At 37.5% G+C, this 14,636-nt stretch overlaps 1 protein-coding gene across 1 annotated transcript in view; it reads right to left on the bottom strand.

Annotated features, from left to right (window-relative positions):
* Nucleotides 1-14,636, bottom strand: part of CCDC178 (coiled-coil domain containing 178) — a 415,790-nt gene that overhangs the window by 30,195 nt on the left and 370,959 nt on the right. The window contains exon 20 of the mRNA XM_061399651.1: nt 11,573-11,707. Coding sequence (XP_061255635.1) covers nt 11,573-11,707 — 135 coding nt within the window. The remainder of the gene's footprint in view (nt 1-11,572; nt 11,708-14,636) is intronic.

Below are 14,636 nucleotides of genomic sequence, written 5' to 3'. Positions count from 1 at the left end.
ACTGTTGATGCCTGGCTTGGAGAATTTTGAGCTACACTTTGCTAGCATGTGAGATGAGTGAAATTGTGTGGTAGTTTGAGCATTCTTTGGCATTGCCTTTCTTCGGGATTGGAATGAAAATTGACCTTTTCCAGTCCAGTGGCCCTTGCTGAGTTTTCCAAATTTGCTGGCATATTGAGTGCAGCACTTTCACAACATCATCCACAGCATCATCTATTAGGATTTGAAATAGCTCAACTGGGATTCCATCACCTCCACTAGCTTTGTTCGTAGTGATGCTTCCTAAGGCCCACTGGACTTCACATTCCAGGATGTCTGGCTCTAGGTGAGTGATCACACCATCGCAGTTATCTGGGTGATGAAAATCCTTTTTTGTATAGTTCTTCTGTGTATTCTTGTCACCTCTTCTTAATATCTTCTGCTTCTGTTAGTTCCATACCATTTCCATCCTTTATTGTGCCCATCTTTGCATGAAATGTTCCCTTGGTATCTCTAATTTTCTTGAAAAGATCTCTAGTCCTTCCCATTCTGTCATTTCCCTCTATTTCTTTGCACTGATCACTGAGGAAGGCTTTCTTACCTCTCCTTGCTATTCTTTGGAACTCTGCATTCAAATGGGTATATCTTCCCTTTTTTCCTTTGCCCTTCGTGTCTCGTCTTTTCTCAGCTATTTGTAAGGCCTTCTCAGACAACCATTTTGCCTTTTTGCATTTCTTTTTCTTGGGTATGGTCTTGATCTCTACCTCCTATACAATGTCATGAATCTCTGTCCATAATTCATCAGGCACTCTGTCAATCAGATCTAGTCCCTTATATCTATTTGTCACTTCCACTGTATAATCGTAAGGGATTTAATTTAGGTCATACCTGAATGGTCTAGTGGTTTCCCCTACTTTCTTTAATTTAAGTCTGAATTTGGCAATAAGGAGTTCATGATATCTGAGCCACAGTCAGCTCCTGGTCTTGTTTTTGCTGACTGTATAGAGTTTCTCCATCTTTGGCTGTAAAGAATATAATCAATCTGATTTTGGTATTGACCATCTGGTGATGTCCGTGTGTAGAGTCTTCTCTTGTCTTGTTGGAAGAGGGTGTTTGCTATGACCAGTGCATTCTCTTGGCGAAACTCTATTAGCCTTTGACCTGTTTTGTTTTGTAGTTCAAGGCCAAATCTTCCTGTTACTCCAGGTATCTCTACTTCCTACTTTTGCATTCCAGTCCCCTATAATGGAAAGGATATCTTTTTTGGGTGTTCATTCTAGAAGGTCTTATAGGTCTTCACAGAGCCATTCAGCTTCAGCTTCTTCAGCATTACTGGTCAGGGAATAGACTTGGATTACTGTGATATTGAATGGTTTGCCTTGGAAATGAACAGAGATCATTGTGTCATTTTTGAGATTGCATCCAAGTACTGTGTTTCAGACTCTTTTGTTGACTATGATGGCTACTCCATTTCTTCTAAGGGACTCTTGCCCACAGTAGTAGGTATAATGGTCATCTGAGTTAAATTCACCCATTCCAGTCCACTTTAATTCTCTGATTCCTAAAATGTTGATGTTCACTCTTGCCATCTCCTGTTTGACCACTTCTGATTTGCCTTGATTCATGGACCTAACATTCCAGGTTCCTATGCAATATTGCTCTAAAGCATTGGACTTTACTTCAATTACCAGTCACATCCACAATGGGTGTTGTTTTTCTTTGGTCCATCTCTTCACTCTTTCTGGAGTTATTTCTCCATTGATCTCCACTAGCATATTGGGCACCTACCGACCTGGGGAGTTGATCTTTCAGTGTCCTATCTTCTTGCCTTTGCATACTGTTCATGGGGTTCTCAAGGCAAGAATACTGAAGTGCAGCAGGCTATTGCTGACCCATGCCTCCGTCGGAGACTATTGGACTCTCACAGGCAAGTCTGGGTCAGTCTCTTAAGGGGTCACTGTTTCTTTCTCCTGGTTCCTGGTTTGCACAAGTTTTAGTTTATGCCCTCCAAGAATCTGTTTCCCAGTCTTGTGTAAATTTTATTGGCTTTATGGTGGGTTTAATGGCCACCTCCTCCAAGAGGGCTTATGCCATACCCATGTCTACTGCACTCAGAGCCCCTGCCCCTGCAGCAGGCCACTGCTGACCCACACCTCTGCAGGAGACAATCAAACAGAATTCTGGCTCAGTCTCTGTGGGGTCTCTAGGTCCTGGTGTGCACAGGGTTTGTTTGAGCACTCTGAGTGTCTCTGGACATTTTGACTTATTACTTGTGTAAATAATAGCTCAAAACAGTTTAAAGGGTAACCATTTTTATTTGTTGAATCTCTCTCTCCATGTTGAACTGGAAATATCGACTTAATTGCTTGAATGTCAGAGTTTGTTTTAGGGTAGGTGGGTCGGTGAGTTGTTTGCTCATTTGGTGGTATCACCTGAGATGTGAAAAACGTATAAACAGCATATGCCTAAGGGTGGCTGTGAGAACTGGATGAGATGATGTATGCAACATGCTCTGTACACAGTCAGCAGTTTACAACTTTAACTCACTTTCTTCTTTTTTGTCCCTGATACTGCTGTAAGGTGATTCCAAAAATGCAACTGTTTCAGTACCTCTCCTGTCATTTCATATGCCCTTTACCTATTTTAATTTTTTGTTAGTACACAGCTTCACTATAACTTTAATCTGTCTTGTTTTCCCCATTGAAATGTAAGTTCATAAGGATAAGAAATTTTATCTGTTTTGCTATTATTGTATCTTTGTTAATGAAAATATTTTTAGTTTTTGGTAGTCAAACTTAACAATATTTTTCTCAGTGCTTTTCTTCCATCATTTAAGAAGGCCTCTTTTTTTTTTTTTTTTTTTTTTAGGAAATAACTTTTTATTTTATATTAGAGCATAGTTGATTACCAGTGTTGTGTGATTCAGTTATACATAAACATGTATCTATTTTCAAATTCTTTTCTCATTTAGGTTGTTACATGCTACTGAGCAGAGATCCTTGTGCTACACAGTAGGCCCTTGTTGGTTATCCACTGAAACACAGCAGTGTGTACATGCCATATCCAAAGTCCCTAACTATCCCTTCCCCCCATAACCACACATTTGTTCTCTAGAGAAGAAGGCCTTTGTTGCTTCAATACTACTCAGTAGCCTGTATTTTAAAAAAGATACTATAAAATTTCTAATGCTTATTCTAAAATTTATATAAACATATATTTTATGTTTATATAATGCACTATTTTACTTTATCCCTCAGATATTTATCTATTTTACTTTATCCCTCAGGTATTTACTTTCATCCCTCAGATAGCTGAGAAGTGAATAATCCACCCTCATCTTATACAATTTGAAATCCTACTTTTATTACATTCTAAATTTCTAATAATCCTGGGGCATTCCTGGATGCTCTATTTCAGGTCATAGCCTCAGACTTGCTGCCTGTTTTGTAAATTAAATTTTATTGGAACACAGTTCCATCTATTCATATACTATCTTCTAAGCCTTCTTTCCTGCTACACGGATTGAGTAATTGCAACAAAGACTGAATGTCCTGCAAAGCTTATAATATTTACTAACTGATCCTTGAAAGAAAAAGTTTACCAATTGCTCTTCTGTTTTATAGAGCTTTTGATCTACTTCTAAATCAATGTTATGCTGTTTAATTCAATTGACACAGCTTTTTAAAAATATATGTTGCTATCCAAAGACATAAATTCCTGACTTCAGCAATAATTATTCTTTAAAAAAATAGTCAGAGCTATTTTTGTAGATTTTTATCTTCCAATGGCATTTAGAATCACTTTCTCAAGCTTCACTAAAAAATCTTGTCTTGATTTCAAGTATGACTGTACTGAATTTACAGATTTTTCAAATGTGAAATTTTCTTTTAAAATTGGCATTTTCCCAATATGTATAATATTCTTACCCATGAAAATAATACGTATTTAATTTTTTAGTTAAGTCTTTGCTTATATCTTTTCAGGATTGCTTAGACGCTTTCTCTAACAGATTTAAGCAAACTTTTTGTTAGGGCTTCCCATATGTATCAGTGGTAAGACTCCACCTGCTAATGTAGGAGACACCAGAGACATGGATTCAATCCCTGGGTGGGGAAGATCTCTGGAGAAGGGAATGGCATCCCCCTCCAGTATTCTTAACTGGGAAATTCCATACAGAGGAGCCTGGCGGGCTACGGTCCACAGGGTTGCAGAGATTCAGACAGGACTGAGCACACATTCTTGAGTGCTTAGCCAGGTTTATTCTTAGGAACGCTAAACCTCAGGCTGCCATTTTAAAGAACTGTCTTATTAACTCTAATGCATTTCTGGTTGATTCTCTTAGGTTTTCTAAGAGAAACACCATATTATCAGACCATAATGATAGTTTTGACCTTTTCCCACACAGTGTACCTCCTATTTTTCTTGACTTACTACTAACGCTTCAGAGCAGTGATGCACAATAATGATGATAGCCAGGAATCATTACTTTTTTCCTGAGTTAAATGAGATGCTTCCAGTAATGTATCGCTTAGTACATTTTACTACGAGAATTTTATTATAAATTCTTTTTGTGACTTTTATTAGAGTAAGTACATGTTGCCTTGATATTAAGTGTTTTCAGCATATATTTAGTAATATAATATTTAAAAATATAAAATATATAATATTTCTCTTTTAACGTGTTGTTAAATTAAATTACAGTAACATGAGGATGAGATGGCTGGATGGCATTACCGACTCGATGGACATGAGTTTGAGTAAACTCCGGGAGTTGGTGATGGACAGGGAGGCCTGGCGTGCTGTGATTCATGGGGTCACAAAGAGTCGGACACGACTGAGTGACTGAACTGAACTGAACATGAGGGCAGGAGGAGAAGGGGACAACAGAGGATGAGATGGTTGGATGGCATCACCGATTCAATGGACATGGGTTTGGCTGGACTCTGGGAGTTGGTGACGGACAGGGAGGCCTGGCGTGCTGCGGTTCATGGGGTCACAAAGAGTTGGACACAATTGAGTGACTGAACTGAACTGAACTCATTTTCTAAAGTTGAATTTCTCTGTAGTTGAACCAAAACTTACAGGTTTTGTTATGTGAAACCATCATTTTCTTTTAATTTTATAAAGTTCAAGGAGATGTGCTAATATTGTCTACTGTGACTGCAAATCTTTTGAGTTTTCTCTGGCTTTCAGTCAGTTCTTACATTATATATTCTGAACTTATTTTGTCATGTGCATTATGTTCATTGTTGTGTGCCTTAATAAGTTATATTTATCTTCTATCAATGTGAAATATCCATGTTTTAGTGTTCAAATTCTTTTTGCTTTTAAGTCTCTCTCTTTTTTTTAAATTGTGTTTATGTGCTCAGTCCTCTCCAACTCTTTGTGACTCCATAGACAGTAGCATGCCAGCTTCCTCTGTCTATGGAATTTTTAGGCAAAGATACTGGACTGGGTTGCCATTTCCTTCCCAAGGGGATCTTCCAAACCTAGGAAATGAACCCTTGTGTCTTATGTCTCTGGCATTGGTAGGCAGATTCTTTATCATTAGCACCACCTGGGAAGCTCCTATTTAAATTAGAACGTCATATTTTTTTTTTCTAAGCTCTTCATTCCATTTCTATTTGTCTGAAGTACATAACTTCTAAATGAGATGGATTTTGCTTTTATGACCAATCTGTAAACCTGTTACTTTAAACTGTGTAATGAAATCATTTAGCTATTATGGTTACTAATATGTTTGGGCTTATTTTGTTCATTATTATATTCTGTCTTCTTTCATGAATTTTGAATTATTCAACCTTTTACGACACTTTGTTTCTCTAGTAGTTTGGGAGGGACAAATCTCATTTCTAGAACTTCTAGTAGATAGTCTTACTACTGGCAACTATATTTTAATATCTTCTACTTCTATCTAGAGTTAATCAGTAAAGATTAGCAATTTAATGTTATTCCTCAATCATATCTCTAAATGAATTTATTTTAAAAATCCAAATTTCTATAATTTCTTTTGTCTTTAAAGAGATCACATAGCTTCAGAGATTTTCTTTTATATCACATTATTAAGTAATTTTAGATTTCTACCCTGTGTTGTTTTTTTTTTTTTCTGACTTCTTTTCATTGGTACAGTTCTTTTTCAGAAACAGGAAATTGGGTTGTCCCTATATGTATTGTGTGTGTTTTTGTGTGTGCATTCATGAATGTGTGTATGTGAAATGATTAAACATCTTACTTTCATGCCATCAAAATTTCTGGCAAAGCACCTCAAGAATGCTTCTTTTTATTAACTACACAACTGTAGGCACCAAGAACTGAAAAAGAACCTGTGAGGTTATCACATTCAGTCTTAATAAACTAGTTCATTTAATAATAAATTCACTCAGTAAAGATTTTTGAGTACTTACTATGTTTTGAGAATTATAGTCGGTGCCAGGATATGCTTTCCAACTGAGGAGGCTGACATTCTAGTGGGTAGAGATATGGACACACAAACAGATGTTGTGTAAGGGGGTCAGGAGAGCTTTCCAGGAGGAGCCCTGGGAGGAGGTGCTCTCTGGCTGCCTCTTAGAACATTTGCTTTCTCTCTACCACTGCAGGAACTTCTGCTTGAGTATCAGCACCGCAGGTTTGGACAGCATCACTAGTTAGAAAAATGTATTCCTACTGGGCCCAAACCCATCTTCCAGACTCTGCAACCATTGGTCCAGATGTTGCCCTCTGGAGCTCTTCAACATATTCACACATAGACCTTCATCTAGCGGTCATTTAGATGTTTGCCATGCTGAAGTCTTCTATATTTAATGCATTCTAAATTTTACTTCTTTCTCATCTCTCTTAAATTGGTATTGGCAGGTGGATTCTAGTGCCACCTGGGAAGCCCCCTTTTAAAAGAGAACATCTTATTCTTTTTTTGAAGCTCTTCATTCTGTTTCTGTCGGTCTGAAGTACATATCTTCTAAATAAGATGGATTTTGCTTCTATGACCAATCTGTAAACATGTTAAACTGTGTAACTGATTCACTCTCAAGTGAATCAATATGACCTATGAACTAAACTTTCCAAACCTGTATAAAATACTGCAGAAGTACTCAACTTTTGAAAAAGAGCAATGAGAATTATTATATCCTGTAACCAAATGAAACACCTGTGCTTTATAGCCTAAGATCACATCACCATGGTGTAGCTATATCACATTCTTTCACTTAAACGATGAGTCTACGATGAGTCTTTTTTTCCAAATAAGTTACCAAAGAGATATAAAATATCACAGCATTGTTGCTGCTCAGTCATTAAGTCGTGTCTGACTCTTTGTGACCCCATGGAATGTAGCACGCCAGGCTTGCTACAATATGTTAGTGTGATCACAGAATTAAATACATTAAAAGTAAAAAGAGAAAAATAATGACGTTAAAATGAAATCACAGTACTTACTTTATATGGGCTTATATGTGATGTTAGGACTGTATACTGCATATGGTCGGAGTTAAGATGTCTTACTTGCTGGCTAGAGCTGAATTATGGCGTTGGCTCTAAATTTGTAGTAGCTCGCTTTGGCTCATATTAAAATTGTGGTAAACTAAAATCCCTATATGCACATTGATATAAGTGGCTTCAATGTTAAATATGCAGATTCTTCATTCCAGATATAGTTCATTTTATCAGTTCCTGCTTGATCATGTAATTCAAAAGCTTATCAGCCCACCTGGGTTTCTGCCATCTGCAAGAGCTGCCAATTATGCATTTTGATGGTCTTGCAAGGAACTGCTGCAAGCTCAAGGATGAAACAAAGTTGCCCTTTTCTGTTCAACAGGTATTTTGAATTACTATTCCTCAGTATCAGTTACACATACAGTTTACTTTTCAGAAGGTTCATCAGATGATTTTCTTGTCAAATAGTTCACTAATGCCTTATGGCATGATTACAATACTACTTTCAAAATATAAATCATTAGAGTGCCCAACATGGATACACTACTAAATCACAAAAACAGAGAGCAATGACATCCAGTCTGTTAAGCAATTTTTAGCCATGTTGAGTCAAAGTGTAGAGACTGACTCACTCTGCAAACATCCAGTCACTCTACCATGTATTTCTTTTACTTTTCTTTTCTAGTTAATTTTTATTGAAGTATAGTTGATTTACAATGTCATGTCTTTCTTTTTAAAAACTGGATATAGTAAGTGAAAAGGGCTTTCCAGGTGGCTCAGTGGTAAAGAATCCACCTGTCAATGCAAGAGATATGAGTTCAATCCCTGGGTTGGGAAGACCCCCCTGGAGTAGGAAATGTCAACCCACTCTGGTATTCTTGCCTGGACAAGCCCACGGATAGAGAAGCCTGGTGAGCTGCCATCCTTGGGGTCTCACAGTCAGACGCGACTGAGCAATTGAGCTCACATGACAGGTGAAAACAAGATGGGGGTGGAATACTTTCAGTCCCCTTGGTGGCCTTGCTACCATACACCCTTAAAAATGGAACAAGAATTGAGCTAATTTCACTGATGGTGCAAAGCCCCAAGGGAATTTAGAAGCCTCTAGGAAGGAGGGCTTACCAACAGGTAGGAAGCATTAGCTGCTGAATATATCACTGTGTTATGGTGGCATGCACAGAGTACAGTAGGAGATCAATGAAGGTCGAAATTAATTCATCTGGAAGAGGAAGGAGGGGAAAGAACTTGGGAAGGATTTTGCAAAGGAGATGTTTGATTTGAATCAGGTGTTCTTTAACAGGAATGGTAAGAAAGAGTATTACAGAAAAAGGAGTAGAAGAAGGAATAAATAGAAGGTGTCCTGATTAGTAGGAATTTTGGAGTGGCTAAAATTGACTGAAGGAACTTGTGTGGAGATGGAGGAAGCTGGGAAGGTTAGCAGGAGCTGGGGACTGTGTACCATGTTGAGGGGTTTGGACTTGAATTTTCCAGAGGATTGCACATGTTTCTATAGGTTTATGGCAAGATCATGGAAATGACATTTTCAAATTTTGATTAAAAGCCAAACTTGAGGTTTTCTAAATGAAAGGTATCTCCAGTAGATAAGAAGAGAATCCACTATGTTATGCTCCTCAAGTTCCCCAAATACAACCCAGTCCTGCTGCTGTATCTCTAGGTATTGAGTAGTTGAGTTTTCCTCCTGACATGGTCCTATCATTTCTGTCCTTTCACTTCAGCTGGGATGTAACAGGCATAAAGATAAGTAATTTAAAATCAAGTTTGGTAAAGAAACTATTGGTGAATTTCTAATGCAAATTAGAATAAGGACTATTGAAGATTACGGATTTAGAATTCATTTTACCCATATTCAAATAATTTCTATTGACATTATCCGAGAAGGCAATGGCACCCCACTCCAATACTCTTGCCTGGAAAATCCCATGGACAGAGGAGCCTGTAGGCTGCAGTCCATGGGGTTGCTAGGAGTCGGACACGAGTGAGCAACTCACTTTCACTTTTCACTTTCATGCATTGGAGAAGGAACTGGCAACCCACTCCAGTGTTCTTGCCTGGAGAATCCCAGGGACCGGGGAGCCTGCTGCGCTGCCGTCTCTGGGATCGCATAGAGTCGGACACGACTGAAGCGACTTAGCAGCAGCAGCAGCATTGACATTATCAATGTTTCAAAATATACCATAATGCAAATTAATCACTGGTAAGACTTTTGAGAATGTTTACATTTGGGCAGAAATATACGATTTTTAAAAGACAATAATTAGAACATGCAGATTACCTTTGAATGTTTAAAAGAATGTTTATACTCAAATTAGCATATGAATTTCTATTAAACCTACACATTTTAAGCACTGCCTTTCCAAAAATTTAAATTTCTCCAATTATTTAAAATCTTTGTTGTAATCTATTATCAATAGAACTCTTATATAAAGTATATAAATAAAGCATATATATAAAGTACATATATTTGTTAAAGTACATATATTCTTTTTATGGACTTCCCTGGTGGAGGTCAGTCCAGGGTGTTCTTTGGAAGGACTGATGCTAAAGCTTAAACTCCAATGATTTGGTCACCTCACATGAAGAGTTGACTTATTGGAAAAGACTCTGATGCTGGGAGGGACTGGGGGCAGGAGGAGAAGGGGATGACAGAGGATGAGATGGCTGGATGGCATCACTGACTTGATGGACATGAGTTCGAGTGAATTCTGGGAGTTGGTGATGGACAGGGAGGCCTGGTGTGCTGCGATTCATGGGGTCGCGAAGAGTCAGACAAGACGGAGCGACTGAACTGAACTGAACTGGTGGCTCAGAAGATAAAGAACTTGCCTGCAGCGCAGATCTGGGTTTGAACCATGGGTTGGGAAGATCTCCTGGCAAAGGGAATGGCTACCCACTCCAGTATTTTTTCCTGGGAAATACTATGAACAGAGGAGCCTGGTGGGCTACAATCCATGGGTTGCAAAGATTTAGACAGACTGAGCAACTGACACTTTTTCAACTTTCATACTTTATATATGGGGTTGCTGCTGCTGCTGCTAAGTCACTTGAGTCATGTCCGACTCTGTGCGCAGCCCACCAGGCTCCTCCATCCCTGGGATTCTCCAGGCAAGAATACTGGAGTGGGTTGCCATTTCCTTCTCCATTATATACGGGGTATTTGTCTATATATCTATCTATATACTACTCAGAAGGAAACAGCAAAAATAGCCACAAGTAAAAATGAAATTTTGAAATAGCTTTGCAAGAGCTTTGCAACACCCACTTGTTTAATTGCATTAAAAGCATCATGGAATGCACACATAATTAAGGTATTTAGAAAAGAATTTTGTTCGGTCAGTTTCAGCATGCATTGTTAATACCTTAAGTTAATAAAAATTATGGTTTTTTATGATGTTACTTTTTAATAGAAGAGGTACTTTTATTCTTGATAGAATGGGTGGTGGATGTTTTCTTTTGGAAGGTTGTTTTATACACATAACATTTCAAATTGGAAAATATTCACTTGATAAAAATGTAAGTAGTTTTCAAATAATAGTCTTCAAACAGTTAATATGGGCTTCCAAAAGAGATCAGAGTCTTAAAATTAGGACAACTGATCCTCTACATGTTTCTACAGAGACAAAGAGTGAAATTTCACATGTATCTGGAACCACAGTTATTAATACATTCTCCTCCCCAATTGCTTATTTTTCAAATAAAGTTATCTCCAAATTGGCTTAGGAGGATAAGCCTCTTGCAAAAACAAAAGGGGAAAGAAAACAGTTAAATGGAATAATCACAAGTCTCATTTTCAAAGTAGATTTCACACAAAAGCAACACAAGGCAACTGTTGACAGTGTCTTTTAAACAGCCAAGCAGTGTCTGCAAAGCTTGAAGATTGGAAAATCTATACATATATCAAATGTATGTATAAAAATCCATCCTGAGGCCTGTGAGAGAGAAGTTCAATTTCCCTTTTCCCCCAAAGTATGCATGGTGTATATGCTAACTTACTGAATTCATCCTTCATGCAATTCCAGTTTATTAAAGAGGTTAAAAATTTATAAAACTCTGATGGGATATGGTTTTAATGCTTCATCACACTACCCATCATTTGCTTTTCAATCTAGATCAGAATGATCTTTCCCACTTCCCTGCAGTCACCTACCTGCACAACTAATATTTTCTGAATACTCTCTTGAGAGTCTGTCTGGAACTTGGCCAGCCTCATCCGGCTGTAGAAGACCACCAGCTCGAAGTGCTTCTGCCACAACTTGTGTATCCTCCTTTGCAGCTGACAGAACTACAGGGGAGAGGGAGGGGGGCAAAAACACAAGTCAGAGAGGGAGAGGAAATTAATGGCAGTGTTCAAGAAGAATGATGGAGGGAAATATAGAAAGCAGTCAATAGCCCATTCCGCACTGTATGGGCCTGACAGGAATTTCACAGTCTCTTGATTTTTCAGCCCACTCATGTGCATTCATCAGAAACCAGTCACATCTGGCCGCCAGGATGGGGGGTTAATTTTCTCTAAATGCCTCAGCAGTTTTGTTCTAGCTGAAGCAAACTCTGTGACTGCAAAGCTGATGAGTAAAATATTTCTACTTCACCCAGTTTAACTCAAAACCGATAGCCTCGGGACATATTGAACCTTTCTTTAAAAATAATCTTTTGCAGCTTCTTTGAATGGCACATCAGGTCAGGCCAAAGTTTAAAAATGCAACTTGAAGACTTTGATGGACACCGTCGACTTCTTTTTTTTCTTCTCATAAAGCCTTACAATGGCTTGGCAATGTGTGCTTTAGAGCATGACAAAACTAAAGAGAATTAACTTAGCCATCAACTGCTAGGGAGAACAATAACAGGGAAGAAATTTCCAGCTAGAATTCCCCATTAATCTACCTCCCTCTGACTATGTGACATAGGAACATCTCACTGCACTCAAGTACAGTGGATGTGACGTTTACAAGCAACTTTAAATGCAGAAACTATACAGAGAAAGAAAGATTTCTCCTGTGAGGCATTCTCCATCTTTTGGAAATTTAATATAAAAACAAAAAACCACAGTAGAAGTGTTACCAAGGCAATCTACACTTGTCCTTCAACAGCTAGCATAGCTGTACCATACAGAATTGCTATAATTATTTTCAAAAAAATAAGCTTCATAAAAACTAACCCCAAAAAACATATTAAAAATATTACTCATAAGTTTCTATAACTGAAAATGCTTTTATTTTTTGGTAATAAGAATATCTGTTTATGTTGCTTTCTTTTTAGATGTGTTTTCCAGAACAAAGAAATAAATACCAAAATTTTCATATCAAATATTTCTTCATAAAAGAATTAAAACATCACATAAAATGGCCATTTTATGTTCTATTTATTATTCTGGGTACTGGTTACATTTAAGGGAGGCTAGCAAAACTTCATCAAGCAGTGCCCCTGTAACTTACAGAGCTTCCTGTGTGCATATTTCAATAAAACAGTTTACTTAAAAATCACCATCTTTAAAGTAGCTACATGCTGCTACCTGTGAATTCTTTATCTTTATGATCTTCATTATTCATTGAAAAAAGCCACACATAGGTATCTAGGTAAATCCACAGAAAACAAAGTCTCTATTCTTGGTAATTGGTTCATTTAAGATGAAAAAATAACCTTGTCTCTAAAGCTATTTTATCTTGGTAAATGCTGAAATACATTACTTGAGATTAGTTTCTGGGCATTTCAAATAATTTAAGCTATTGAACTAAATGGTAAATCACTTTTTGAAGAGGAAAATCTGTCAATATTAATTTTTCTGTAATATTTCAATATTTATTTAAATAAATACTTCAAGAAGTATTTATTTGCCTTCAGAAATATTTATTTGCCAAAGTATTTATTTGCCTTCAGAAGGCAAATAAAAGGAAGATGAATTCTAGAAGATTTCCTAAAAGTGAAGGCAAGTTTTTTTTCACAAGTGGACATTCTTCAATGTGTGGAAGATTTTCCAAGTGGGAGCTTACCAACCAATGTGAACTGGATGACCATGCTTCCCACACCCACATCTTAAATGAGGAGAAGCTGCTGTATACAGTATGTCAATTGTATTCACTCTTCTGTGCTCTAGCTTAGATCAGATCAGTTCAGTCGCTCAGTCGTGTCCGACTCTTTGCGACTCCATGAATCACAGCATGCCAGGCCTCCCTGTCCCTCACCAACTCCAGGAGTTCACTCAGACTCACGTCTATCGAGTCAGGTAGCTGCAAAGGTCTTAAATTAGTACTTTAAGTAGTAACCGGAGCTACTTAAGTAGAGATGTTCTTTAAATATCAAATAAGAAAGAGCAATATCTCAAAAATCTATAGCTAATGAGCCTCTACAAAAAGATAAACCAGGAAGAGAATAACTGAAGGCATTCTTAAAGAAGAATCAGAATCCAATGAAGGTCACATATATATGCATACATATGCACATTAAAGACAATATAATGATCAACTGTATCTATATAAACATATCTATCAATATATATCTATATAAACATATATATATATATATATGGACAATTATTTAAGACCTGGGAAGGACAGTTGATTAAGAGTTGGTCATGATGACACCCTTTTAGGAAAGTGGTTATGATAAAAGCCCAATTGTAAGATGTCAGCCAACAGTGATCACTCAATAAATATTTACTGATACTAACTCAATAGAGTGAAATGGTAAAATTTTAGTGTCAAAAGTGAAGAAGTGAATAAGACGTTCAGGAACTTACAAAATAATGGAAGAGAAAAAAAACATAAACCAAGTAAATGCAAGACTCACAAAAATACATAAAGGAAAAATTAAAGAAAGAGAGCTTGGGCTCCAAAATCATTGTGGAGAATGACTGCAGCCATGAAATTAAGAGATGCGTACTCCTTGGAAGAAAAGCTATGACAAACATAGACAGAGTACTGAAAAGAAGAGACATTACTTTGCCTAAAAAAGGTCCATATAGTGAAAGCTATGGCTTTTCCTGTAGTCATGTATGGATGTGAGAGTTGGACCACAAAGAAGGCTGAGTGCCAAAGAATTCATGCTTTCGAACTGTGGTGTTGGAGAACACTCTTGAGAGTCCCTTGGCCAGCAAGGAGATCAAACCAGTCAATTCTAAAGGAAGTCAGTCCTGAATATTCATTGGAAGGACTGATGCTGAGGCTCCAATATTTTGGCCACCTGATGCAAAGGGCCGACTCATTGGAAAGGACCCT

Source organism: Bos javanicus, chromosome 24 (genome assembly GCF_032452875.1).
Source record: "Bos javanicus breed banteng chromosome 24, ARS-OSU_banteng_1.0, whole genome shotgun sequence".
Lineage (NCBI taxonomy): Eukaryota > Metazoa > Chordata > Mammalia > Artiodactyla > Bovidae > Bos > Bos javanicus.
Note: the sequence above shows the minus strand (reverse complement) of the source record. Positions and strands in the feature narration are given on the sequence as shown.